Here is a 27,592-nt window from a genome sequence, read left to right as displayed (position 1 = left end):
GCAGTGAAAGTTTTCACCTTCATTCTCTCCAAGGAGTAACATCATTCCCTTTTAATACTATTTGTGGATGAAGTATTCTTGGGCCTCTGAGGAATGCTGGCAGCTGGAACTGGAAGAAGCTGTTGGGATTAACTCCTGCCTCTTGACAGCATTATTTTCAAACAAATGTCAAATCCTTTAAACCTAGCAACAGGGAGGTGCTCTCTCTTTTGTCTGAGGGATAAGGGAGCAAGGGAAAGAGAAGAATGTGCTGATCCCTAATCCATCCCATCTCCCCTCAAATAATATATTAGCAACCTAATTCTAAAATTAATAATCAGAACATCAGCATTAATGTTGCTGCCCTTTGGGGCTGTTGTTTTTAATGTAAACATTCACAGCAATGTTAACATTTTAAAGGTATTTTTAATTTTCAAAATGGTCTGCTTTTGACCGTACAAAAAGTTGTAGCAGCTTTTGTCACCGTGATGCATGATGCATGTTCTTACGCCATTTGCATGCTTGCTTTTATTTTTTTCAACAGATATTAGACTATTTATGATGACTTAACTCACATTTGAAATATTGTTTGAAATATGAAAGATACAAAATTTGAATGCTAAAATTTATTTCCTTGTTGTCACTGGGTTGCATCCAACAACTTCATAGTCAAAATAAACCCAATCCAATCTATGTAGAGTCCATTGATAACAGTGAGTATTCTGAGTGGGACTTTGCTGGACACATTCCAGTAAATCCTAAGTGATTCCCCCAGGAGTGACGTTATTTTAAACATTCTGAAAAGCAAAGAGGGTGGATTCAGTTCTCCAAATGCAACTTAGAAGCATAGAATCACATGATGTGTAAGATTTTTCTTATTTATTTATTAAATTTGAATACCACCCTCTCTCTGCCTGTAGATCTCAGAGTGGTTCACAACCTGCCACCCTTGGACTGTTGCTCTGGATTTCTGATCAGATGCCAAAGTGTGGTTAAGATTTCTGTCCACCATTTGGCAGGAGAGCACAGTGGTCATAAATTACTGTTTGTGAATGTTTATCTACCTTCTAATTATTAACAGCGTCTAAAGTATTCTTACTTCTGATTGAATTGCTATTATTGAAAGGAGTGTCAAAAAGACATGTTTTCATGAAGGGCCATTTCACATGGTAGTTTTGTTTAGCATGTACGTCCTAAAAACAAGTGAAAGGGAGAAATGGATGTTTTGAAAGAAATGTACATATTGCTGACATAAAAGATGTGTACAGATAGCAAAAAAGCTAGAATTTGTTGTGTATTCAACATTCATTTACACTGAATTGCATTTGTCGTTTTACTGCTCTTTCCCAGAGTTTAGAGAGCTCTTTTTACACTACTTCATCCACCTGCCAAGGTGCGCCATCGCTCCCTGAAAGAAATCCCAGGGCTGGGTTGCATCCATCTCTTTTTCATATCTTTGGTTCTCCTGTGGCTTTAGGCCTAGTGTTTGGTGTGTGTTACTAAAACAGGAAATTAACAGTGCACCAGCAAGACCCACTGAAGTCACAACTAACTTGCCCCATGCAGTTTTTAGTTATTAAATTGTATGTTACTTTACAGTTCCTTCAGTATCACAAACGAGCCCTATATATTGAATCCTTGGCAATTAGCAAATGTATAATTCAGTTACTTAAAAGACAGACAATATATTGATTAAATTATGTAGTGTGACAGTGCATATATTTTAAAATTGTTCTTTTTAAAGTTTATCCTAGCTTTATGGTAACTGAATTTTGGCCATTGGTCACAGCTGTATCTTAAGCCCACTGCCTCATCCACAGGGAAAGGGCTGAGGCTCAGTGGGACAGCTTGTGATTTTTTTTCAATTCAAAAGTTCAATCTTTGGCGTTTCCAGCTGGAAAGCTGGAAAAGGCTTTTGTCTGACATCATGAAGAGCTTCAGCTTACCTTGGAGGTAAGATGAAATATTCACTTGCAGTGATAAGCTGAAAGATGGGAGCATGGGGGCGGTGGCCAAGGAAGCCCCACAGATTGGTTTCTTAATCTTCAGGGCTTTGGATATGTTTCTTAATGTGCTGAAGGCAGAGAGTTACCACTGCAGATATGAGGCAGCAAAAGGTTGTAGCTGGTCTCTCCTGTATTGTTTTTAACAAGCTTTGCTGCATCTTCTGTACTCAGCAGTTGCCTGGCAGCATTCCTCATGGAGAATGGCCCAGTAGGAATGGCAGTGTTAGGACATAGCATTGTTCCCAGGGGATATCTTTGATAGGGGGCAGGTTTTTTTATTTCTTTATAAAGAATGCCCCTGGAATGGCACTGCAGCATGATGCAGCATTCCCATTGCTCCATGCTCAATGAGGAACACTGCCCTGTAGCAGCCGACACTTTTTGTCATGGTGTCAAGCTTGAAGCAAATCTTTTTTTTAAGAAAGACCAGCTGCAGCCCTCTGTCGCTTCAATATCTACAATACTGAGCTCCCATGAAAAATTAAAGAAATCCCCCACCCCCCGTCCCTTCCCCTCCACTCTTTGGTGGGTAGAGCTGTCCTGCTCTCTATCCTGGTTTTGTTTCAACCATACTTCAGTATGATGGCAGCAAATTGTGATTACTGTTAACCAAGAATGGTTAGTCCTGGTGAATGCTAAACATTAGGTTGTCTGATTTGGATGTGAAAGTTGCATATGATTAGAGCAGGGGTATCCAGCATACTGCCCTCTAGATATTACTGGACTCCCATAAGCTTCAGCTAGCCTGATGGGATGGTGGGTGTTGTGGTTCAACATTATCTGGTGGTGCAAGGGCTTCCTCTGGGTTAGAGCAAATCTGAAGGAATGCTGGGAATCCATGCGGGAGAAAAGGAGAAGGGGACAGAGCTTGTGGCACATTTTAGTCATGGTTTGAACCCTGGGAAGTGTGACATCTGAATGGAGACATTCTTCTGCCTGTGCCTCCCTAAGCATAGGCAAATTGGAAATGGATGGTTCAGTTTGTCTTGTCCAGGGCCTGAGAAAAAATGGAAGCAGAAGGGAAGGAAACAAAGGCTGTGATGAAAAAATGCCCAGAAACTCCAGAAGACGTGAAGCAAATAGCTTTATTTTGTTACTGTCCTGGTTTAAAAGAGGAAAGTTAACAGTCTGCTTTTTGCCCTCAAACTATACTGTCCTATCAAGAAAGGCTGTGGTGACTGTGAGGGCCAGTGAATGAATACCGATTTTAATCTCTGGAATACAGATTTTAGCTGAAGGAGTGTTATTTTTAATGTAAATAAGTTTATAGGGAATTTTTAATTACATCCACTTCTTCATTCAGAGGTGGCATATGTTGCTGTTGTTCACTTTGCTGTCTGGTCTTTGACTGCAATATAGATGATAGATAGATACATAGATAGATAGATGATAGATAGATAGATAGATAGATAGATAGATAGATAGATAGAGTCTGTCCTACCTTTTGAGCCCTATTGTTGGTCTTTGCTGGATGGTAATAGAACATGTGTGGAATGTGGAATGATGTCACAAACTGACAATACCATAGTTTTTTTAAGTTATGTAGAACTCCCACTAGAAGCTTCATAGGAGATTGCTCGGCATATATCATCCTAAAGATTCCACATGGGGAAAAAAGATGGTAGGCATATATTCAAATCCTTTTTACGTTTGCTAAAATATGGAAACAGATGTCATTATATAGACATCTTGTGGACTTGAAGATGGTACATTTAAGACTGAATTTATTAGTTTTGTCTGTCATGTTTTTATTTGCTTATAACATTTTGTCTTTAAGATGGACACTTTGAATGCTGGATTTGGTAGAAATCCTTTATTCAATCATATACATGTGGACTACAGAAATTATTTGAAAGCCTTAGCCAAAATAGCCACCTTGGGGCATCTTTGTACAGAGTGACAGGATAGGAATACTTCAGCTAATACAGTGGTGCCCCGCAAGACGAATGCCTCGCAAGACGGAAAACCCGCAAGACGAAAGGGTTTTCCATTTGCGAGTTGCTTCGCAAGACGAATTTCCCTATGGGCTTGCTTCACAAGAAGAAAGCCCATAGGGAAATCTCCGGGGACCTCTTTTAAATGCTGGTGGTGAGGAGCAAAGCCTTTCCCCCCCTCCGGCCTTCAGAAGAGGTCCAGGAAGGCTGGCGGGGGCCGAAAGGCTTTACTCCCCACCGCCAGCATTTTAAAAGCAGTCCGGGATAGCAGGGAAGCGCTTCCCGCTATCCCCGATGGCTTTTGAAGGCAGGCGGGGGGAGCAAAGACTTTTGCCCCCCGCCCGCCTTCAGAAGAGGTCCAGGACCTCTTCTGAAGGCCGGCGGGGGGCAAAAGTCTTTGTCCCCCCCTGCCTGCCTTCCCGGGGGCTTTTAAATCGCCCTGGGACAGCGGAGAAGTTCTCCGCTGTCCCGGGGCGATCTTAAAATGCTGGTGAGCGGCCGCCCGCCACCATTTTAAGATCGCCCCGGGACAGCAGAGGACTTCTCCGCTGTCTCGGGGCGATTTAAAAGCCCTTGCCCCCCCCCCAGCCTTCAGAAGAGGTCGGGGGACAGACTGTCCCCGGACCTGGTCTGAAGGCGGTTTCCATAGGAACGCATTGATTGATTTTCAATGCATTCCTATGGGAAACCGTGCTTCGCAAGACGAAAAACTCGCAAGACGAAAAAACTTGCGGAACGAATTAATTTCGTCTTGCGAGGCACCACTGTAACGACTTTTCTTTCTGAAGACTTGCTGTATGAAATTCCTTGAACTTTAAAGTCAAAAATAATTCTCTATAACCTGGTTAACATGACTGCTTTTGTAATGAGCTTTATACATGGAGGTCGTTAACTATATGTACTAGAAATAGTATCGTGAATGAAAGGCAGATGATGAGATTTTGCTCTCCATCAAAAGGACAACAATAATACATATACAATATTTGCAAGCCTATGTGTTATATTGCCCCCCCCCTCCCCATGAAGGAAATTGTTCTCATGCAAGAGCAAGAAAAATTGTATCTCAGAGCAATGGAGGAGTGTGGAACACAATTAAAAATTCTACCTTTGAAAATGTGTTTCCCCACATGTTGGATTTTTATTCATTCATCACTCCATGTCTGTGCTGCTCCCATTACAAAAGTAATTGAGGTTCTTCCTTTGCAACAAGAGAGCTACATATCTGTGCTAATTCCTTTTACCAAATAGCATTTGTCACAGACCATCAGAGGAATAAATTGAATTTCAGATACCTAGATTCCCTGTGAAATATTTCCATACAGATGCTTTCAAACTACAAAAATATGTGCAAGCATATACAAATAATGTATGTTTGTGAAATTAGGCAGAAAAGTGATCGCTTGTGTCTTGGAGCTCTCTTAGCCATTGGCTGGGCTGCTTTGATTTCACAGCATGCCACATTTGCCAAATCCTTATAATTGCTGAAGGGGAAGGGTCAGTTATTACATTTTCCTGAACACTGACAAGGAAGAGTATTTTCCAAAGACTAGCAATCAGAGTCAATTGCTATAAGGAAAGTAAAAGTTCAGTTGGACTAAGCAATAAATAACAATCAATCAGCAAGCAAGCAAGCAAGCAAGCAAGCAAGCAATAAATGTCATGTATAGACATTGGAGAAATAAAACCTTGAGAGCTTTTGGTGGGAGGGGTCACAGGGGCAGGGGGAGGTGACTGTAGGATGTTGGTTTGGAAAAAACCCTGTCCGAATTATGAATTGTTTTTGTGCAGTCACTAGAGAAGTTCTGCAAGAAGCCAGGAACACCAGAGGCCAAGCCATCCATCAGGGTCTGAGCTCAGAGCCAGGAGTGCTTAGAAAGCACTTCCTGCTATGTGCCGTGAGCAAATATTGAGAGAGAGCGCTACATTTCCCTGCAATGTTGTATGTCTTTATTTGCAAAGCCATGTGATACCTAATACTTCTCTTGTCGATGGAAAATTACAGGAAGGTATTTGAATATAATTTTATATGTGTTTAGGAGAGAGGAGAGCGTCTCATAGAAATACGATGCCTGCAGCAAGACTACTTTTTGTGGCCATTTGAATGATTAATCTGTGTCCTTTAATTTAGTCCTCTTGTAAAAATGGGTTTCACTCTTTTACATTTGTTAGGGTAAACCTCTGTATTAAGCAGCCATTCCCAGAAAAGCTTTCCATAAGGTTTCACACCAGGTTCCCCCTAAAATAGTTTAGTGTCAGACCTCGTGATATAAAATATTTTATCAAATTATTGACTTTCTGCTCTTCCCCATTGAAGCCAGAGGCTGGGATTGGCGCATCTAGTGACAAATGTCTGCTTCTCTCATGGGATTTTTTCCCTTATCATAAAATGGGAATAAGTATGATGTATCTCACATTATTCTGAATGCAGTAAATATGCTAAAATGCTCTAGGAACTAAAAACATCATAAAGTTAATAGTAGTTTGGTGAGAAACAGTACTTTGAAAGATGTCTACAGTTTAACTTCTTCTCCTAGGGTGGCGTGCAGGCCATGGCCAAATTGCAGAAGCTCTGCAGAGCTCTCAGTTCAGGCCTCGGGCAGGAGCAGCCCGCTCCTCCCTGGATGGGCGGGGGGGGGGGGAGAGGAAAAAGGGGGTGGTCCTCCTCTGGCCCCTCTCACTGCTGACATTAGCTCTGCCCACAGTAATGTATTACCTTCAGGGGAATGTGACTCTCAACAGAAAACAGGTTGCCCACCCCTGATTTAAATTAAGATATTACACTTGATCTTAGCCAAAAGGCCGAGAAGCCTTTATAAGATGGAAGCAAAATCCTGTGTTCAGTCCTGGGCACTTCTTACATATGATTATGCATATGACTGCTTGTTGGATTGCTCTCTCTCTTGCTACTTTTTCATTTGTAGCTGCTTCTACTTAATATCTGGTTTTGAGGTGGGAAGCTTTGGTGCCTGCTTATATCCTTCTGCGTAGCTTCTTTACAGAATTTGTATGGAACAAATGGTACTCTTGAGTCACAGAAGCCTTTTGATAGCTGATTAAAATCAAGTTGGACATTATGCATGTGTGTATGTTTTACAATGCATACTCAAGGTGATACTGTTTATTTTCATTTTAATTCAGCATTAAGACAGCTCTGTTGCATATATTAAAGTATGCATTCCTAAATTTAAAATTTTAATTAGCCATGACTTGAAAATAGTGTTGGTATGTTTGGATGAATTAGGTTGTTTTCAGGTGTCTAACCAAGGACTCTTCGCACAACCTGGCTCATTGGACGGTATTCTTCTAATGAGTTTCATCAGTGCAAGGATTTCCAGTTGGGCAACAAGGCCTCTCTTTGTGTGGGCCCTCTGCCACCCCCAAATCAGCTCTAGAAGGTGGGGGAAACGCCTAGAAGAGAGGGAGTGGGGAAACATCTTCTTGCACTAGGAGAAATCCTTGCACTGAAAGAATGTTCACCTTAGCCCAGTGTTGGATTTTACCCATTATTTCTTCTAGGCTACAAATGACTGGCGTTGATTCCTTCAGATGTGTCAAATACACTGTTTAAAAGATTTATATCCTGCCTTTCTGCTATTACTGTACAGTACTCATTTGAGACCACAAAGCATACATACATCAAGTGATGCTATAAATCCCAGCTGCTCTTCGATGTCAATTTCAATTAAATTTAGAGGACGTGAAAGTGCTATGTAAAAAGTCCCTTGAAGTCTACTCAGGTGCCAGTATCATGAGACATTTATGAAAATTACAGACATTTCCCTGGATCCAAGTTGACCAATTTGTTACTGAAGGTGTTTGTATGTGGAGACATCATAATAAATACCACAGCTGCCTTAAGGTGCAGAGACATAAGTGAATGTGAACATTCAGTGCAAATACAGAAACTTTGAGTGTGCATATTTTTAATTTGTGAATTTTGTAAAATTATTTTGATGGCAGCTATTTCCTAAAGTTGATTTTAGCTGAAGTGTGCTTATTCTTTTTTTTTTAATGGGATTGCCTTTGCCCACACAATTGCTAAAGTTAGTTTGCAGTTATTCTTGGTCTGTGGCATGAATTTATGGGGTACACACGACCACATTTTCCCTCAGTGTTCCCTGAGATGTGATTATGATGGAAGAGGAAATAAAAACCATCTTTCAACTTCCTTCAGTGAGACCAAAAGTGCCTTGCCCCTCTGCTTATGCTCTCGTATCCTCCTTCTCGCTCTATTGAAAGGCTGGTAGCTAATATATAGATTGGAGGGAGGGAGGGAGGGAGGGAGGGAGGGAGGGAGGGAGAGAGAGAGAGAGAGAGAGACTTCTTATTGACTTCTGCCCATGCCCAGGGAACCCTCATAGCCTGGCAGTGGTGACCTGTCTAAGATGCACACCTTGGCTGGGAAGGTCTCTCCCATCCCAGCCTTGGAATTTGGTTCCACCATTTTAAAATTGTTTTTCTTATCTCTGTAATGAATTATCCTGGCAGCTGCTTAGAGATGGTTGTTGCCGCTTCTTCATACAGTAACCGAGGGATATAGTGTGTGCTTCCAGACTATCCAGTGCTAACGAAATTCTACCCCCATGACATAGCAGGAGCATTTAAGTGTTAGATTCACAGATTTCTGGCTCTACATCAGTGCTATCGGTGTGCTAAATATTTATTGGCATAGCACATCCATTTATAGTCATTTCAAGTTATAAATGTTCCTGTTTGACAAACACCTTCCCCCCTTTCTCTAAATGGCCTTAAACCAAAAGCTGTAATTTTGACTTCCCCTTGAGTGTATGGCATGATGACTCTTTGTGTTCCAGAACCGGCCTTATTTATAATGCTGCATATCAGAGCCTTCAGCTTTGCTGAGAAAAGTAAAATGGCTTCCAGCAGCTTGCCGGGGGGGGGGGGGGGGAAGAGAAGAGCCCATTTATTTTCTTATACCTCTTTGTGGGGCTTTCTTAACAGGTCGGAGATGAAGTTCTTTACTTCAATGTGGAGAAAAGAAAAGGCTCAGGGCAGGCAATTAAGTTTTTAGAGACAAGAACTGTTCATTGCATGTACTTCTCTGGCGTTTTCTTCCCCTTGGATTTATTCAGTGGGTCAGAGTAGGACCATTGAAATGGCTTGTCTGTGGTTTCAGTGGGCCTCCTCAAAATAATGGCTTAGTTGGCTATCACCTAGTGAGTTCAGTTTTCACTTCCCTGTTTTTATTTTTTTCTGTTTCTGTCAGATCACTTTTGTATAATCTTTTGTTCTGTTATTCTCCACAGTCTGCCTACTTAGAGCATTTCCCAGTTGTTCTATTAACCATATTACCCCAGGCGGCATCTGTCCTCAATATGTTCTTCTCTGTCCCTTGCCTTTTGCCCTCCTCCTTCGGTCTCTTATTTTGAGCACGTCTCCTTTGCAGAATATGCCTCACGCTGTCCATCTTGTCTGCTTGTCTGTTAAATTCTGGCTAGTCAGCTAGTATCCAATACATTCTCTCCATTCTTGCTAGGGTTTTCTGCTAATATCTTAAATTAATTTTTGGTAACACTTTACTTAAATTTTCAGCTTATCAGAACTCACATGTCTGATTCTTTACAGCATATAAGGCAACAGTTTATGTGAACCACCCTAAGACCTTTGGGTATAGGGCTGTATAGAAATCAGTCAATCAAAGAAATAAATAACAGTTTATTTTATGTAAAATCAAAAAAAGCCAACTGATACTGTATTGTTATATTAATTCTACAGGGCTTTAAGAAACTCCTTCCTTGTTCCTGTGTAATAAGAGGTGTTCATTTTTTGTCCTTTTTTACAGCCTCAACACACAAAATGTCAATAGAATAAGTGAGGCTCCCTCGAGAACCTGCCATGAACCATTTTGAGGGACCAGCTGAAGGAGAGGTGAATGATGAACTCAGGAGCAGAGTGGTGAATGAATCTGTGGAGGCTGACCTGGAACATTCTGAGGTAGAGGATGAACAGCCCCAGTATGCCAGCCATTACCCGAGATGTGCCAACAGCAGCCTTGAAGGACGTTCTCGACAGGAAGAGGAGGAGGGCACGCTGGCACGGTCAGCTAGCACGGAGAGCGGCTTCCACAACCACACGGATACTGCTGAGGGAGATGTCATAGCCCCAGTGGAGGATGCCTATGAAGGAGACCGAGTGCTGGACAATGAGGACGAGAGTGCCTATGCAGTGCAGTACAGGCCCGAGGCAGAGGAGTACACAGAAAATGCTGAGGCAGAACATGCGGAGACAATTCGTAACCGAACTCTCCCCAACCACTTGCACTTCCACTCCATTGAGCACGAGGAAGCCATGAATGCTGCTTATTCAGGCTATGTGTACACCCACCGGCTCTTCCACCGGGGGGAAGATGAGCAGTATGCTGAGCCCTATGCCGACTATGGGCTGCAGGAACATGTCTATGAGGAGATAGGTGACACGCCTGACCTGGATGTTCGGGAAGGCCTTAGACTCTACGAGCAAGAGAGGGAGGAAGCTGACAACTATCGAAAGGAAGCTCTTGGTGCCCGACTCCACCACTATGATGAGCGCTCTGATGGAGAGTCTGACAGCCCTGAGAAAGAGGCAGAGTTTGCTCCCTATCCAAGGATGGACAGTTATGAACAAGAGGAAGACATTGACCAAATTGTGGCTGAAGTCAAGCAGAGCATGAGTTCTCAGAGCCTGGACAAAGCTGCTGAAGACATGCCAGAAGCAGAGCAGAATGTGGACCCTGGTGATGCTCCTGCTCATGTTCACCATGAAAGCAACCGTCCGCTGTCTGTTGGCGCTAGACCTACAGTTAATGTGGGAGATCCAGTGCAGAGATATAGCAAGGAGAAAAGGGATGCAATATCCCTGGCTATCAAAGACATTAAGGAAGCTATTGAGGAAGTGAAGACTAGGACCATCCGTTCTCCTTATACCCCCGATGAACCCAAAGAGCCCATTTGGGTGATGAGACAGGACATCAGCCCAACCAGGGATAGGGAGGATCAGGGTCCACTAGAGGGAGATGTGAGTATACCAAACGGCTCACATAATAAGAAAACCAAATGTTAAGGCTATGCAGTCAAAATCGCAAAAAACGGCATAGCCTTAACATTCGGTTTTCTTATTGTGTTTTTAACTACTTGTGGGGGGTGATGACACATAGTTAAATGATATTTTTCCTTATTAATTGTGTTTGGAAATCAGAATTATTATACTACAAATTCTCCTTTGGCCTTAATAACCTTCATTATTAAGCATTGGCAAAAAAGGAAAAGAAATATAAAAATAATATTTAGATGTGGCTTTGGTAAGATATGTCCTCTCACAGGTTAATTTCTAAATATTTGCATTGATGCGTTTGCTTCTAATAGAAGCTGTGTGTTGCTGAGCACTAGCATAGCGTCATGTGGAACTGCAATGGTGTCATGGTCAATATTCTTTTGAATTCTTGTTAGTTTTTCAGTCATCCAGGCAGCAGACTTGTTTTCTTCCGCTGCTCATGATCAGCCTGTGTTGATTAGTAGATTCAGAAACCGTGTTCTTGTTTTCAGTTGCCATGCAAAGGAAGTGTTCCTCCTTCTCCCATTAATGTTTTTGTGTTTGGTGTTTCCTAAAGCACCACTGGATGCCTCAGAATATTTGCTGTGGGAATTCAATCCAGTGAATGGCAAGGCTTTAATGAATGTTTTAGGTTGTTGATTGCCAACTACTTAGCGATTTTCTGTTGAGTAAGTGCTGTATACATTTTGTTAAATAAAATAATAATAAACAAATCAGGCTAAAATACTGTACAGTTGACTTCAGTGGAATTATAGCAGCCTAAATGTGCTGCTGCCCCAGCACTTTATCAGATTTGAATTTATTACTTTGTCATCTATTGGGGTTTTTTTGGAGCCTCAAAATATACTAAACTTTTGATGAAGCCAGAAGCCAGCTATTCTTTGTGCTTCAGCCTGTACTAGGGTTACTATCTCTAGGGAGTTCTTATTTTGCAGAGTCATTTGCCTGGTTGCACGCCTGCTTTGTAGATAGAAGCTCACAGGCTGCATCCCCATCATTTTCTATTAGGGTATTTGATAGGAGGGATGGATTGAGTAAGATAAAGCCCTGTTAACTGATATTTTCTCAACCAACAGAGATTTTTTTAAAATCCTGCACTTTTTGATTGATACTGGAAATGAATGTCAGCAAGGCTTTTTGCATCGCTATGCAAAAGAAGTGGGAGAAGCAGGTGCCTTGCTCTTCCTGCCCCCGCCCCAATCTCCCTGCTATCCAGAAATGAGGCTTAAACTCCCAATGCAAGGACAGGACACAACATTTTCCACAGGGAGAGATGCAAGAATTGCCTTTCAAATGAGATAGAAATATGGTGTGGCAGGTAGTGCAAGACCTTTGCAGGTCTTGTTTTCCGCACAGCCACATCCCATGTGAAGCTGGTTTTGATTTTCAGCTGTAGTGGACAGTAAGATTGAAGTTTTGTTTACTTGCAGCATAATTTCTGAGATACTTGTATAGATTCAGTTGCTCCCAAATGGTGGGGGTTTTGAGTATTGAGTATATTTGCTAACCTAAGCAAATATATTCAGGCTTTTGTTAGAATTCTGAGAACCCCAACTTTCATATTTTTTTAAAAAAATCATTTTCTATTCCACATGAATAGTCAAGGGCAGCCTTCATAATAAAATATAGTAGCAAAAATATTGAAGTGATGGAAACAAGTAGGACACCCCAAACTTAGTACATTGTTCAACTTCTCTAACTTGATGCATGATGATGATGGAGAAATATTTTGGAGAAATAATAATAGCTTGCAGCTTCTAATATTCTCATAGGAGAATTTCCCTTAGCAAAAGTTTAGAAACCACTAACTTAAAGAGAGGGTCTTAATTAAGAGCACTTCATGGTTTCCCCAAAAGAAGTGTTTTTTGACCATTATGAGTTGACTCAATAAAAGGTATCCTTTTCCAACTTTGCATGTCCATCCCATGCAGTGCCTTTTTATTTACACCAAATGCCTTTTGCTCAGTGGTGCAGAAGGACAGTTTGTGACAGCTCTTCCCTGGCTTGCAAACCTCAGACTTGGTGGATTTGTTTTCATGATGTTTAGTAAATGATGCACATGGATGGTCTGGTTTTGTAAGTGGAATGTAACATTTCTGAGGAAGACGTTTCTCTTTTCCGCCTCCCTTAGGCGTAATATCCTTTGTTTTCTTTTCGCTTGCCTTTGGGTCCACAGGTTTCCTTTGTTCTCTGCCTGGTGCTGTGCAGCTTTGCAGAGCCTCAGTTTTTCCATAGCAGGGCTCATCTATCATTAATGAAGGGAGTAGCAAAGACACCTTGAATAATGGAGCAGCTTTCAGGTGCTTCAGGAGCCTGAAATAATGTCACCAGCTATGCGGATGGAATGATGCTGGGCCTGACATTTGCACATCCAAGGTTTTAGAGCTGCTCTTTGGAGCACAGATGGAATTCCATTGGACCTTGGTTGATAGAATTAACTTCCAAAATTATGCAGTGGCACAAGTAATTTTCAGTTTTTTTATATGCTTGAATACTTAGACTTTTGCTGACTAAGATACCACTGTTAAAAGGGGGGGGGGAATATATTTTTTCCAAATAACCATGAAAGGCTTGATTCAGAATTCTTTGGAGTTGTATGTGTGCACTGCATGTAAGACTGAGATGTCAAATACATATATATCAGTTCATAGAATTCAGAATCAAGTAATATATGGAAAGATAAAATGTATGTTCACTATTTTCCTGCTTGCACCAAGTCCTCGTGGCTTGTTCACCAAAATGGAAAAGTGAAATAGACTCGAGTACAAGAAGTTCCGAGCCTAGGTAAATGGAAACCTGAAAAAAGAAGACATGGTCTTGAATGCGGGGACATAGCTAGGAGGAAGATGCATATTACAAAAGTACAGATCTGAAGGATAGCTTTAGGTTTTCCATAATTTTTTTATTTTTATATGTATAAAGCTTTATCAGAAGCCCAGTTTAATCAAAGAGCAGGGTTGGACATACAAACAAAGGAACATTTTTACTATAGACAATTCATTCTAACTTTGTGAAAAATGCAAGAAGGGGAAAAAGGAAATATAATGACTATGCCTCCTAAGGGCCTCCACTAGCCAGAAGACAAAAATGGGGACTTTCTTACTCTGCAGGGACTAAAGAACCCTTATTCTTAGTCTGATCTACTCCAAAGGCTCGGGGCTTGTAATAAAAGCTTTAAATCTGCTTGAAAAACTGAATTCTATCACATTTGCCAGTAAGCCTGAGCCATGGTAGCACTTTGTCCTTGTGGCTATTCCATAATCAGATGAAATGTCTAGGATCAGGCTGTACATTGGGTTGGATCTAGACATAGTCAAACTTTGAGGGGAAACGATGAGACTCTCTAGTCATTATTAACTTCAGGTCCAATTATAATTATGCTTTACTTTCAGTTATAAACTTTTTTCTGGGGGAGGGGGAATTGCATAACTATAATAGCTCTTAAATTATGCTTGCTTTTTAAAAAAATCTTTGTACTTTAACCACCTAACTGTACATTAATATCATTTATTACTTATTCAGAAGATACCAATAGTACTGCAATTCTGCTAGAAGTGTATGTCTTCAAGGCAATAAATGAAAGGAATAGCTGCTTGCTAAGGGAGAATGACCTTCTTATGTATGGGTGTTTGACAACCATTCAGTATCAAATAAGATTAATCTACATAGATAGGATACTAGCAGCATCTCTTGTTACAGGCTTCAATTTCAAGTTCCAGGCACATAACACCACTGGAAAAAGTAATTTGGTGGCACTTGATTGTTAGCAATTAGCAGACAAGTCTGAAGTTGAGCAGAACAGCAGCAAAATCAAAATGGAGAATTTTTGGATGTATCAGGCTGAGTATCTTAGGAGAATGGTAAGTGAATTGTAGCAAGAGAGTAACTGTCAATTTACGATTTTTTTTACTTAACCCCTGAAGGTGTTCTGTCTGCACAATTCCAAACTTTTAATAAGGTTAATGTTGTGTTGCTCTGACATTTCTATGTATGGATGATGTAGGAGCATCCAGAAGCATCTTGGATATTTTCTTTTGAAATTTGGATCTGTTCTGGTGTTTTAGTTCTTACCATAACAACAATTATGATAGGGAAAACAGAATATTTTTGAATTTTTTTAGTTATGAACAATAAGTATATTCAAGTGGTGCTTAATATTCATTTTTCTGATGCAAAGGCTGCATCAGTGTACAAAGGATACTGCATTAGAAATCCAAGCAACATAGTTGCGAAGAATACAGCCCTTGTTACTGAATATAGCCGTTGTTCTATAATATTGTGAATGATACAGAAGAATAGAATAATTTTTAAAAATAAAACTCTGCACCTATGGTGTACTTTTTTAAAATGGTTGTAGGTTGTAGAGAACTGCTATTTGTGAGATTTTTAAGTGACTGTGGAGGGAGAGTTTGCTTTTCCAATGTGTAACCACATTTATTTTGTCCCGTTGTCACTTCTGGTTAGTCGCTGCAAACTTATGGAGTGATACAGATCTCTTCAGCACTCTCTCCTCCGGCTTTTCTTTTAGCAAATAGAAAGAAGGCATTGGCAAGAGGGAAGTAAGATGAACTGCAATGGACATGGGAGGGGAACTTGAAAAAGCAGTGTTTGGTGGGAGGGGAGGACAGACTTGCCTCCTCCTGTGCTTAGAGGTCGGCAGCAGCTGGTCCCCAGACAAGGCCTTCGCTCCAAAGATGTCTTGCGTGAGCAGGCTCCTGCCAGCCGTCCTTCAGCCTCTGGCACAGCTGCGGCGGCAGCGCTGGTGCTGGCTAGCCAGGAAATCCCCGTGGCCTCAGCAGAGCTCTGTGGAACCAAGCCCTGGAGGCTTTGAGACTGGGTTCAAGGGGCGTCTCTGCATCTCCAAGAAGTGCTTGGTTCCTCTGAATTGTTCCCAAGGGGCTTGCCCCCTTGACTGGGGGGTGGGAGGGACACGAGACGGGGCAAAGGGAAAGAGGAGAAGAGCTGCAGCCTGGAAAATGTCCTGGCTGCCGCTTGGGACTCTATGTGGTAAAAGAAATAAGAACCGAGTTGGTTTGATTTGTCACCTATAAATGTAATTTCTGTTGTTTTATTGATATTTGTAAGCTGCTGTCAGAGTTCTTTCCCGCAACCAAAGAGCAAGATAAAAAGGCTTTAAATACTAATAGTAATATTTTTCAAAAATCTTTCTCTGCTTCCATACTTCTGATTACACTGAGCGCTGCACCCCGTAGTGACCTTTGCCGGGACTTAACTGCCTATGGGGTCCTTTACTTTTTTTACCTTTTACTTCTGATTACATTGTATAAACTAGAGCTCAGTTTTGTATTACATGGTTGTCCTCGTATTTTCAATGTAAGCTTGGCTCTCTGATTTTACTTTCTATTGCACTTGACCAGAAGTAAAAATTTAAAGAAGATAAAGATATCCAGCCACAAAAGTGCTGTTTATACAAACAGCCTGATAAACAGCTTTCTCTCAGGCATGACTTGGGAGGGTTTTAATGTCTGGATTTGTTGTTGCCTCAGTCATGGGCTTTAATTTAATTTGCTGCTTAATTACATATTTATCAGCAGTATTAAGCCAAAACTCACTACAGGGGGGTTGAAAATCATATGTCCCACTTCTTACTAATGTACTTTTTTCCTAATGTACTTATTAATGTGCAGTTTTCTTGCATTGTCTTTTGCCCATATCTGCAGCTCCCCCCCCCCCCAAATTAGTGGTTCAACAATAATTTTATTATTTACATTTATGCAGACCTAAAATTAATAGGACTTGCTTCTAAGAAAATATAAATCTGAATATAATACCATGAAATGCTGCATGTTTAATTTTGCTGGAACCCTTTGCCCAGTCCTCAATCTCAAAGCAACAAATACCATTTATTGTTCTGTCAGCATTTTATTTCATTGTGTATCTTTTCTCTGTCTAGTCTCCATCTCCTGATTCATCTTCCCCACGAGGCGCTGAATCATCAGGTCTGCAGCATCAACAAGATGTCTGTGGAACAGCAGAAACCCCCACCAAGAAGGAGGTAGAGTACAAGCCTTTTTAAAAGCAGTAGTTTTACTGGAAATGTTCCCCAAATTTAGGACTCCCTAATTGTGTTCTGTGCATTAAACAATCTTTTTAAAAATGATTTATTTATAGTAAGCAATAAGCTTTTTAGATTTAGGCTGCAGTCTGCAATACTGTATTCACCAGGAAATTTGAATCCAATCTGATTTAGGATTGCAGCTTTTATTAGGTAGTGTTATGTTTAATAGACTGGAGGTCTTGGATGTAAGCACTGCTGCAATCACTGATAACTATTCCTAAATTTAGTATATTAGAGATATTCCCACAGTTCTTTTTTAACAAACAGCAGCACCTTCCTCAGGGGAGAAATGAGAATTGCCACAACACTTTCCAAATGTCTTTCCTCAAAGCAGAGTCCAATTTCCATAATACTACAATCCGCTTCCCAAAGACATGCATGTTACTTTACTTTGAAATGCTTTGTCCCAATAGGTTAACAGTAGAGTGTCTGCTTACTAGTAATATTTGATGTGGGGTTTTTGGGGGGTGGACTTCTTTTCCAAAGAGCACATAAAATGTGCTCCTTAAAGGCAGCAGGGATACCGATTCCTTGGAATTCATGGGCACTAGACTTTCTAGCTGTGCAAAGTCAGAACTGAATCATTTCTGCTTCACCTGCCTGGACACACTATGGAGACATGAACCTCAGGAATCTCTCTTCTAAAAGTGGAAATGCAGATGTCCCACCCTCAGGCTCAGCTGACCAAGATGTTAAAGTTGGGGTACTTCCCTCTCAAAATTTCCAGGCATTTGGACATATTTGCTCTTTTCCTGAAATCTGAAGGATATATCAGTGTCAGCCAAACCTAAGAGCTATATTCTGAATAACTGCACACAGTTATTCTGTCCATTTGGGGAAATAGCTTTCTTAAGAATAATTTTTAGTTAAAAAATACCAATCACAGTTTCTCAGGGCAGGCTGACACTTATCGTGTTAAGGAATGTGCCAGTATGAAGTTACTCTCAAAATGTATCATGTACTCTCTCTCTCCTCCTTTCTCCAGCCATTTAGTGAGATATGAAATGTTTTGCTTCTGCACAGATTTTTTTCCATAAAGCCAAATGCCTAAATGGAGGGAGTATCAGTCAGGAGATTACACAAATGAATTTGTAACAAATATTTGTTCTGAAGGATAATAGATATTTGTAAAAACTACTCTCTCTGAAGGAAGGAATCAAGATTTATAGCAATAATGATAGCTATAATAATAGTAAAGCTTTTATATCAGTTAATTGAAGGCTGTGTATTTTATACCACTAAGCTTTTCTCAGAAATGCTCTTTGTTGTTCTGCTGCTTTATTATCTCTGCCTACTTGAATCCAGAAGATAAACCACTTTAATCTGCTCATGGCAATTGGATGAATTATTTAAAAGGATATTGGAGTCGGAGTATCAAAAATAGAGGCATTGCAATAGATCAAATGGCTGCAGAAGCAGGTTCCCTGGTGGAAATAAATGTCACAATCTCACACCAGTACTTAATTTCCTGAAAGTGTCTTGTCAGCAAGAGGTCTTCCGTTATTTGGTAGTAATGGATACTTCTATTTGACATTTTTCTCTTTACTAGTTATTTTCTTGTTCCAAGATGCTGTTCTATAGGACCTAATCAAACTGTAGCTTCAGTTTTATTGTATTTTATGGATTTTAAACATTTGCTGTATTTACTTGGAAGCAAGTCCCATTGTGTTTCTTTGTGTGTTTAGGGATTGTTTGTGTTCAAAGCGGATTAATTTTTACCTTAAAACTACCAGTTTATCTAAACTTAAGCAATGAGCGAGATTACTAAGAGGTTCTTTCACATAAATGTAAGCCTAAGACCCTGAAGACATTGCCAGAGTCTAGAGCTCTTTAGTTTTTTTGTTTCTGTTCATGACATGATAAATGTTTGTGACATCTTTGGAACTTTAAAAATCTGTCATTCGTAGGAAAAGCAGCCTGGAAATGCTTTATTGATGCTAATGGTCTAGACTAAACTCTAGGATAACTTCTTAATAATTAACCGATCCTTTGAAATATGTATACATATTTCTTACTAGGCTGTCCACAGAGATCGGATAACAACTGTCAGTGTGTGATGAATAACTTTGCCAGTTCTGCATGAAAGGCTTTTTAATGCATACCTCAGCATGCTTAGCTTAGTTTGATATCCTGTTTGTCTTAATTACAGTCAAGAAAAAGCTTGGCTTCTTTCCCAACCTATGTTGAAGGTAAGCTATCAAAATCTCTCTCTCTCTAAGTTTTAAAACCTTTTCATATAAGTGCAATGTGAGTTAAAAACAGGTGTTAATCCATTCACACAGTCTGTTTAGTAACTTTCTCAAGTGCTTGTTCTCCAGGGAGAACAACTTTCTCAAGTGCTTGTTCTCTGCACACAGAGCAGACTGTAGGCCGCTACTGCTTTTGCCAGCACTCGGTGGAGAGGCTTTGTCACATTAGAAACAAAACTTGCAAGTTTAAGAAAGACAACCCGGGCACACCAGGGAGAAGGTTCTAGCGTAGCTTGTTCCTTTCGCTCCTACTGTAGTCACAAACTGGATCTTTCCCTACACATTGCAACTGATATTTGCCTCAGGAGAAAAGCCCTCATTGATGTCTGTCTGGATGACAATGATAATTCAGAGTCCTCCATGTAGGGACAATGGCATGGGCGAAGTTCTTTTTTTAAAAAAAGTGTCTTCTCCCATGCTGTAGTCCTAGGGCTGCTATTTCGTAAAGTAAAATCCTTGTACGCCACGGTCAGACTCATGTCTACCTTGGTCCATGTGGGCCACCTCTATGAGAAACCCCACCTCCTCTTTTAAGCCTTGCATTGGGTTCAGCTTCTCGTTGCCTCCAGGCCAAATTCAGCCAGAGGAAGATGACCCAATGACCCTCAGCTTACATCCCCTGGGCAGCTTTTCAGTGACGGAAGGGCATTCAATTCAGTGAGGGCATCTGCTAATGGAAGACAAGGCGAGAGCCACGTTATGCCAATTTCTTCCTCTTCCCCTCCCTGCTCCAAGCTTCCTGTACCCCCTTCGATACACCAGGCTGTTTTGAAGGTCTCCCAACTCTCTGGAATCAATTGTTTTGCTGTGCTGGAAACTGCCAGGAGGGAGGGGAAATAAGCAGAAATGGCTCTTCGTGCCTCCCTCCACTGGGAGCCCTTCTGGAAGGGCCAGGACACCACTTGGATTTGGGGTTAATACATCCAGTTTGCTAACATGCTTGTGTTGGTGCACTATGTCCAACATGGATTGGGGCCTAAAAGCATTTTCAGGCAGTTTTGTTTGTGAATATTAATAATCACAATTAAAACTAATAGTGACAATAATGTTGTCTGCATGCTTTTGACTATATACTCAATTCTGTCCTAATGTCTTGTGCGAACAAGCTCTCTGGGGGCTTTTATATGCCGATGTTAATGGTCACCTGAATATTAGCCTTCGGTTGCACAACCAGTAAACTACTTAATGAGTACATAAATTTGTATTTTGTTTAACCAAAGGTTGGCTAACCTTTGGCCCTCCAAATATTGCTCCCATCTTCCCTGACTGTTGGCTATGCTGATTGGGGTTGATAGAACTTGATGTCCAACGACAGGTTAGCCCACCCCTGGTTTAGGTACATTAAAATTTATTTAGTTATTACATTTATATCCTACCTTTCCTCCAAAGAGCTCAGGAGAGCGTACCTGGGTCTTCTCACACCCTCAAAAACCCTGTGAGGTAGGTTAGGTGGAGAGTGTCTGCCCCTGGTGTAAGATTCTTGGCTTAGTGGAGGTTGGATCAGTCTTAGTCCAACACTGTTCAATTCTGACTTTTGTTCAGAACATTATTCTTTATATTCTGATGTCTCTACTATTGCCCGAAGATATATCCTCTGTGAACATTAAATTGCCTTAGGTTGCAGACCTATAATGTCCTTAGCAACAAATAAATCCCATTAAACCCACTGGAAACATGGATAGTATTGGACTAAGTTATGGACTATTTATAATTGTGTGCATGCAGCTGAATTGGTTAACAGATTGCATCATTAAAATTATGTTTTATTGAATACTAATTTGTTTATTGATGGTTGTTGTTTTTCAGTTGACAGTGTTTTGTCTCAACCCCCACAAATTCTTCTTGTATTGTGGAATTATCTATTACACACTCTATGCTTTTACATTTTTCAGCATAAATCATTTTTTAAGATTTTTGGTTGGATTTGTAGCTGGTTAACTGACAGAACTCAAAGAGTACTCATTCATGGTTCCTCGCCATCCTGGCAAGAAGTGGCGGGGGGGGGTGCCACAGGGTTCTGTCCTAGGTCCATTGTTGTTCAATGCTTTTATAAATGACTTGGATGAAGGAATTGAGGGGATGCTCATCAAATTTGCAGATAACGCCAAACTGGGAGGGGTGGCTAATTCTGCAGAAGACAGAATCAAAATTTTAAATGACCTTAACACGTTGGAGAAGTGGGCCCAAACTAACAAAATAAATTTCAGTAAGGTCAAATGTAAGGCTCTGCACTTGGACAGAAAGAACCAGATACACAAATATAGGATGGGGGACACCTGGCTTACTAGCCATACATATGAAAAGGATCTAGGGATTTTGGTGGACCACAAGCTTAACATGAGTCAACAGTGTGAAGTAGCAGCAAAAAAACTAATGCTATTCTAGGCTGCATCAACAGATGTCTAGTGCCGAGATCAAGGGAAGTAATAGTCCCACTCTATTCTGTCTTGCTCAGACCACACCTAGAATACTGTGTCCAATTCTGGGCACCACAATTTAAGAAGGATGTTGACAAGCTGGAAGGTGTGCAGAGGAGGGCAACCAAGATGGTCAAGGGTCTGGAAACTTAGCCCTACGAGGAGCACTTGAAGGAGCTGGGTATGTTTAACCTGGAAAAGAGGAGACTGGGAGGAGATATGAGAGCCATCTTCCACTATCTCAAGGGCTGTCACATAGAAGAGGGAACAAGCTTGTTTTCTCCTGCTCTGAAGGGTAGGGCTCGAATCATTGGCTTCAAATTACAAGGAGGAAATTCCAACTAAACAGGAAGAATTTTCTGACTGTAAGAGCTGTTTGATAGTTGAATTGTCTCCCTCGGGAAGTTGTGGACCCTCCTTCCTTGGAGGTTTCAGCTGAGATTCCTGCATTGCAGAGGGTTGGACTAGATGACCCTTGGGTCCCTTCCAACTCTACAGTTCTGTGATTCATACAATCTGAGCAAGGGCGTTGAACATTTAAAGCACAAACATGATTTACAATAAGCCAGGTTTCCAATTTGAATTCCTGCTTTCAAAGATGTCCTTGAGCCTATCATTTGTTATGCTGAGCTTTTCCAAACCTGCTTTTTAGTTTTCAAAAAAAAGTAGACTATGATTTAGAGTGCTCAACCTAATTGTAAATCTATTCTCAAAGAGAGAAGTTGTATTGTGTTGAAGATCATCTGGCTTGGAATGCCAGAAAAGGCTAGAATCCGAAACCTGCATGGGAGAGAACAATGATAACATTTGTTTTCTCTTTTTGCGACTGTACTTCTGCACAGCTTGTAGCACTGGGTTATTGGCAGTGGGAACACCTAAAGTGGAAAGTGAATACAGAAGTCCCACAGTTATCTCTCTCACACATGCATATCCTTTCTTTTGATTCTTCTCATATTTGAGTTATAATGTACCCTTTTTTCCTCTGGGGGCAGTGGAAGCAAAGAAGATCTCATTGGCCTGCAGATCAAGCTGTGTCGTTTGTTAGCCAGACTGGTGTATTTTCTCTTCCCTGCACCAGAACTATATGGCTAAGCTGGAATATTCTGTCCAAAGGAGGGTATAAGTACACTGTGTTGCTGTCATGTGCAAAACTGTATGTACTTTGTAGGAACAAGCCAGTTAATTTAACACAAAAAACAAATAATCTGTCAAATAATTTTAGGAGCTAGTCATAGACTTGTAGTCAGTCCAGCTAAACTGAGTTAAGGCTAAGGTAGTTTTTTAACAGGTTATGGATACCTTTTAGGATCTCCTGAGTTGAGAGCTATTTGGTCAGGGGCAGCTGCTGGGACTTTTAGGGAAGAAGTCCCTCTGCTAAGTGGAGCGGAGCGAGAGCCAATTAATTTTAGTTTCCCCTCCTCCTCCTCCTCCTCCTCCTCCTCCTGCTGTGTTCTACAAGGGCAACACCAATATGACTCTCCCTGGACTGGTTGTAAGGCAGGTCGGGGGGGGCAGCCTGAGGTTGGTGGGGCAGTTTTACATTCACTGGCATGGACCAGTCTCCACTGTATTTGGGGCAGGGTGTGGGTCTAGGTTAATGTTTTCTTTCTATGATTGCCTTTGCTGGGTACATATCAGTGTCTAGCCTTTGTTATTGCAGAGAAAACCTTGGAAAGATGCAGGTGATATCTGGGGAAAGGAGACATTGCTTCCACAAAGAAGCTGGGCAGAGCTTCCGTTGGTAAAGCCATAATTGCTCAGCAAATAGGTGGCTGCAGAGAAACCCAGCCTGTGCTGCCTCATTGACACCAGAAAGGCGACTGGATGCGTCCTCATCACAGGAGAAATTTAGCTTCCCGTATGCTTCTGCACATGCACAGAAAGCTGCATTTTCAGCTGTGTGTCATTTTGCACCTTGTTTTTAGCCTATCTGATGTTATATAACCCTGGTTGTGGGCGGGGTTGGGGCCAAGCCAGTGCTTTGTGCCTTTCTGACAAGGAAAGAGAAAAATCCATTGAGATTATTTTGCTTCAGGGTGAACTTTTGTTTCAACTGAATGAGCAAATGTAAGAGTCAGGTTGGATTATCAAGTGCTGTCTCTCTGACAGAGAGGCTGGTCGCTCTTTGTCTCCTCTCATTGTATCTGATCTTTTGCTATCATGATGAATTTCAACCAGTCCAAAGCCTTTGCTTCTGGCTGTGGAGGGTTCTCTCTCTTTCCCATTAGCAGCATAATTTTGCTCAGTAATTCAATTTTTCCATCCTGTAGTTCCTGGACCCTGTGATCCTGAAGATTTAATTGATGGAATCATATTTGCTGCCAATTACCTTGGCTCTACTCAGCTTCTTTCAGACAAAACTCCGTCAAAGAATGTGAGGATGATGCAGGCTCAGGAAGCTGTGAGCCGAATCAAGGTGAGGAATCTTTCTTACTGTCTGTCTCTATAGAAGAGTCAAAGCTGAATCTAGGAATGGTGCATGCCTAAAATCCCTTCTGAAATGCAGTCTAGTAGTAATTTGTGTTTGGACCCCAAAATTTGCCAGGTCATTTTTTCATATACAATAAGTTGTTTTCATGCTCTGCGGGTGACATCATACAGCAGTGGACGTTATTACATAATCCTTATAATCTGAATAAAAGGGGTCTCTGGAGGGAAATTAATATTTCTACCGTTATTCTAGGCACAGATTATCCAACCCATCCACAGTGTTCAGCCCTGTAGGCCGACTTCCGAATAGTTTGAGAGGCCTGTGGGGGGTGCAGTGGGCTGGAGGGTGAAGGAAGGATGGTTTGGGAGACTGAATACACCGTCTTGCTGTTTTAATGTATATTGCATTGTGCTCAAGCCCAAGAAGGTGCTCACACGACCATGATGACCATGGAATGGGTACTGAGGATTTACTAGCAGGGAGGGAAAAAATACTGATATACAGTAGTGCTAAATTGAATCTAGGCAGCCTTTTCAAAAATGTGCTGGTAAGATTGAAGAAGTTTTAAATGGCATTTTGTGTATTTTCTGGTAGATATCTGACGTAAACACAGAATTTATAAGAAGTATAGATACGTACAGTATATTTTGTATTTTTAAAAATGTATTTTAATAGTATTTTAAATCCATCCTGTGTATTATCCAGCACAAACTGCCAAAACTGTTATCTTTGTAACTGAGAGCGCTGCTCCCCCCGTGCCTCAGCCCCTGGCACATTGAGTGGCTGGGGAGGCCCAGATGGTTCTGGCCCCTTAGTGGTTCATTGAAGTCTTTAACCACCTTCACAGCAAGGGTGCTGGGTGTTCCTGACCTTGTCCTTCCCCTCTGGCCCAGCAGGGGGGGCAGCAACAGTCCTGGTGTCCGGACCAGCTTGGCTCATTGAGATTGTCCAGGCTTCTGTTTGGTGCCTCAGAATGGCCATTCCCCAAAGGAGTGTGTGTCTCTAGAGCACAGCATGGAAGGGACACAACAGAAATACTTCTGACTAGACCCACATCTGTGTGCTCTTTCTAGCCATCTGTACTAGCCATCCTCCTAGATTATGCCTCAGCTCCACATTCAGGGTTTCTGTGTTGACCATTTGTAGCAGTAGAGCTGCTGATATTTTCTGGATTTTTTTGGCATGCATTCACATGTTATCATTGTTCAGTTAGTATTCTGAAATGATGTAACCCCCCCCCAAGAAAAAATTCCTGCCACACAAACAAACAAAAATCAACTTTTGTGAAAGATCTGGAATGAATTCTCAATATTTTTGTTAGTGTGGCACCTAAGTCTCTGTGTGGAGGGTTGATGGGCATGGTTTGGGAGACAGCTGCTTTGTGCCACGTCCCTCTGATCAGTTTTCAAGTCAGTTTTGTGTCAAAACATCTCCTCCTTGTGGGCTGCTAGCCATTCATACAGTACATAACACCTGGAATCCTAGACGGTTGGTCTTGGTATCCTCCATATGGTGTGATCCTTTAGTACATACACATCGAAGACCCAGTATAGGAGTTGACAGAGGCACACCATTTCCTAGCAGTGCTGCTCATCTGGAGGGGGGCGGGTTTTTTAAAAATCTGCCATGCTCATTCCAATTGCCACCAGGAAGCTGTGGGGGCTCAGGAGCTCATTTACCTGTGGCCCTCCAGTAGAATAGCCATTTGTCAGTTGCCCAAAGGCTGGTTTACAGTTGCAGCTGCCAAGTGGAGGTGGCTTGCAACGTCCTCTGCAGGACAGCTACTGTGTGTGTGTAGAGCAGGGGGCAACCTGAAGGGTGAGCATCTGTTTCTCCTTGGAAGTGGAGGCCAAGGATCTACATGGCAAACCATCTGGCTGAGGATGTTTTCAAGCAGCCTCCACAAAAATAAGACTCATTTGCTTATATTGAGTTCTAGTACCATGTTTAGGATTGGATGGAGTTTGGCTGTATTGGAGTGCCAGGGCTGGATTACTTTTCTCTTGTGGATTTAAGAAATGATGTTTCATATGTATTCAGTAGCAACAGCTGAATTTGCTCTTTAGCAGAATAATTTCTCTCTCAACAGTAGATTCTCCTTTAAGACAGCTAGTCTTTTTTTTTTAAGTTACTGGGCAAAATGTTTTCCTTTTTCTGTCTGTCTGTCTGCCTTCCTCTCTCGACTGGTGTCTATGTACAGGGTTATTTTATAAAACTTTACTCTCCTGTGTGAAATTTGAATTATGAAGCAGAACTTAATTTGGCTAGATGGCAGTCATAGTCCTGATGTTCTAGATCCCTACTTAACTTGGAGTCTCTGAAAGTACCTCTCTAACTATTCTCCTGTCTCTGTTTATTACATGCTAAGCAGATGGCCCAGAAATTAGCCAAAAGCAGAAAGAAGGTGCAGTACAAATTCATCAGCTTGATGTTTTTCCTGTTTTTTTGTTTTTGTTTTTTGTTGTTGTTTTGTTTTTGCATTTCTTACTTTTGATTTTCACATTTTATTTAAAAAAATTCTGTATCCAGCAAACCTTTTCTTACAATTTGTTTGAACCCCCATATAAATTGACATTTTTCAAATAACCAGTAGCATGGTTTACTCTTTGTTGTTTACCATTAGCCATTTCATGTTAGTAGGGTAATGCAAAGTAGGGTAATGGAAAGGTTTAATTAAATGGAAAATAGGCTTTTCCCAAAACTATCTTCCAACTATAGAGCTGACTGAGAAAGGTTTTAAATATATCAAATGGTATGCTTCTAAAACTGTGCATTTCAGCTTGTGTTTAAACGGTAGTTTCGTTTGATTTCATGGAGGTTATTAAATTGCTGGATGCAAAAAACCCCAAACCTTTATAGACATAAAATTATATACTATACTAAGATTACTAAATACATATCATTGTAGGATTTAAATGGAATTTTTAGGTGCTTTTCTAAAAATTTTGCCAATTTTTACTGTACGAAATTGTGCTCCTAGCCGTTTAGCCTCTAGTGACCACAAGGACTCTTCTACCAGAACTGCATTATACATTCCTGTATTAGACATGACAGACTCTGATCTTTGGGGTGTGTTGGGTGTTTTCGTTTTCCATTTTTTCCATTTTTGCTGGCTTTGTGACTTACTCTTTTTGCCAGAACAACCATGAGTGGGGGGAAATGTAAATTGGCATGTGTGAAAAGGAGTGTTTTTAGACTGTCTCAGAACACAATAATCATCAAAGGAGAGAAGAGCTGGGCACTTTGGGGTCATTACCTTGCCCTCCCCTCTCTTGTCCCATTCTTCTGGGGTACCAAGGACAAGGTTATTCATTCATTCACTTATTAAATACAATTTATAAATAGATATATACAAAAGTTCCAAATTTTCGTAATGCAAAATTATTATTCAAATATAAAAAGGCTGCCATTGAGAAAAGGTCACTGTATATATCCTTGTCCATTTCT

At 41.1% G+C, this 27,592-nt stretch overlaps 1 protein-coding gene and 1 long non-coding RNA gene across 10 annotated transcripts in view; one reads left to right on the top strand and one right to left on the bottom strand.

The window, feature by feature from the left end:
- Nucleotides 1-27,592, top strand: part of APBA1 (amyloid beta precursor protein binding family A member 1) — an 89,250-nt gene that overhangs the window by 44,701 nt on the left and 16,957 nt on the right. For 4 of the 9 annotated variants that reach the window (XM_081930518.1, XM_081930519.1, XM_081930517.1 and 1 more), the window contains 5 exons: nucleotides 9,723-10,933; nucleotides 16,884-16,985; nucleotides 19,198-19,237; nucleotides 23,985-24,130; nucleotides 26,517-26,549. In XM_081930518.1, the coding sequence (XP_081786644.1) occupies nucleotides 9,776-10,933; nucleotides 16,884-16,985; nucleotides 19,198-19,237; nucleotides 23,985-24,130; nucleotides 26,517-26,549 (1,479 nt within the window). In that variant the 5' untranslated portion in view covers nucleotides 9,723-9,775. Of the gene's footprint in view, nucleotides 1-5,707; nucleotides 5,859-9,722; nucleotides 10,934-16,883; nucleotides 16,986-19,197; nucleotides 19,238-23,984; nucleotides 24,131-26,516; nucleotides 26,550-27,592 lie in introns of those variants that run through there. The other 5 variants (XM_081930521.1, XM_081930515.1, XM_081930523.1 and 2 more) reach the window with 3 other exon arrangements.
- On the bottom strand, nucleotides 591-3,453 carry LOC309380721. Its single transcript, XR_014173073.1, has 3 exons — nucleotides 3,427-3,453; nucleotides 1,079-1,172; nucleotides 591-776 (listed from the first exon to the last, which is right to left on the bottom strand). It is a non-coding gene; the product is annotated as an uncharacterized lncRNA (long non-coding RNA).

Source organism: Podarcis melisellensis (assembly GCF_964234715.1).
Source record: "Podarcis melisellensis genome assembly, chromosome: 11".
In the NCBI taxonomy this organism is placed as follows: domain Eukaryota; kingdom Metazoa; phylum Chordata; class Lepidosauria; order Squamata; family Lacertidae; genus Podarcis; species Podarcis melisellensis.
This window is presented reverse-complemented; position numbering and strand designations above follow the sequence as displayed.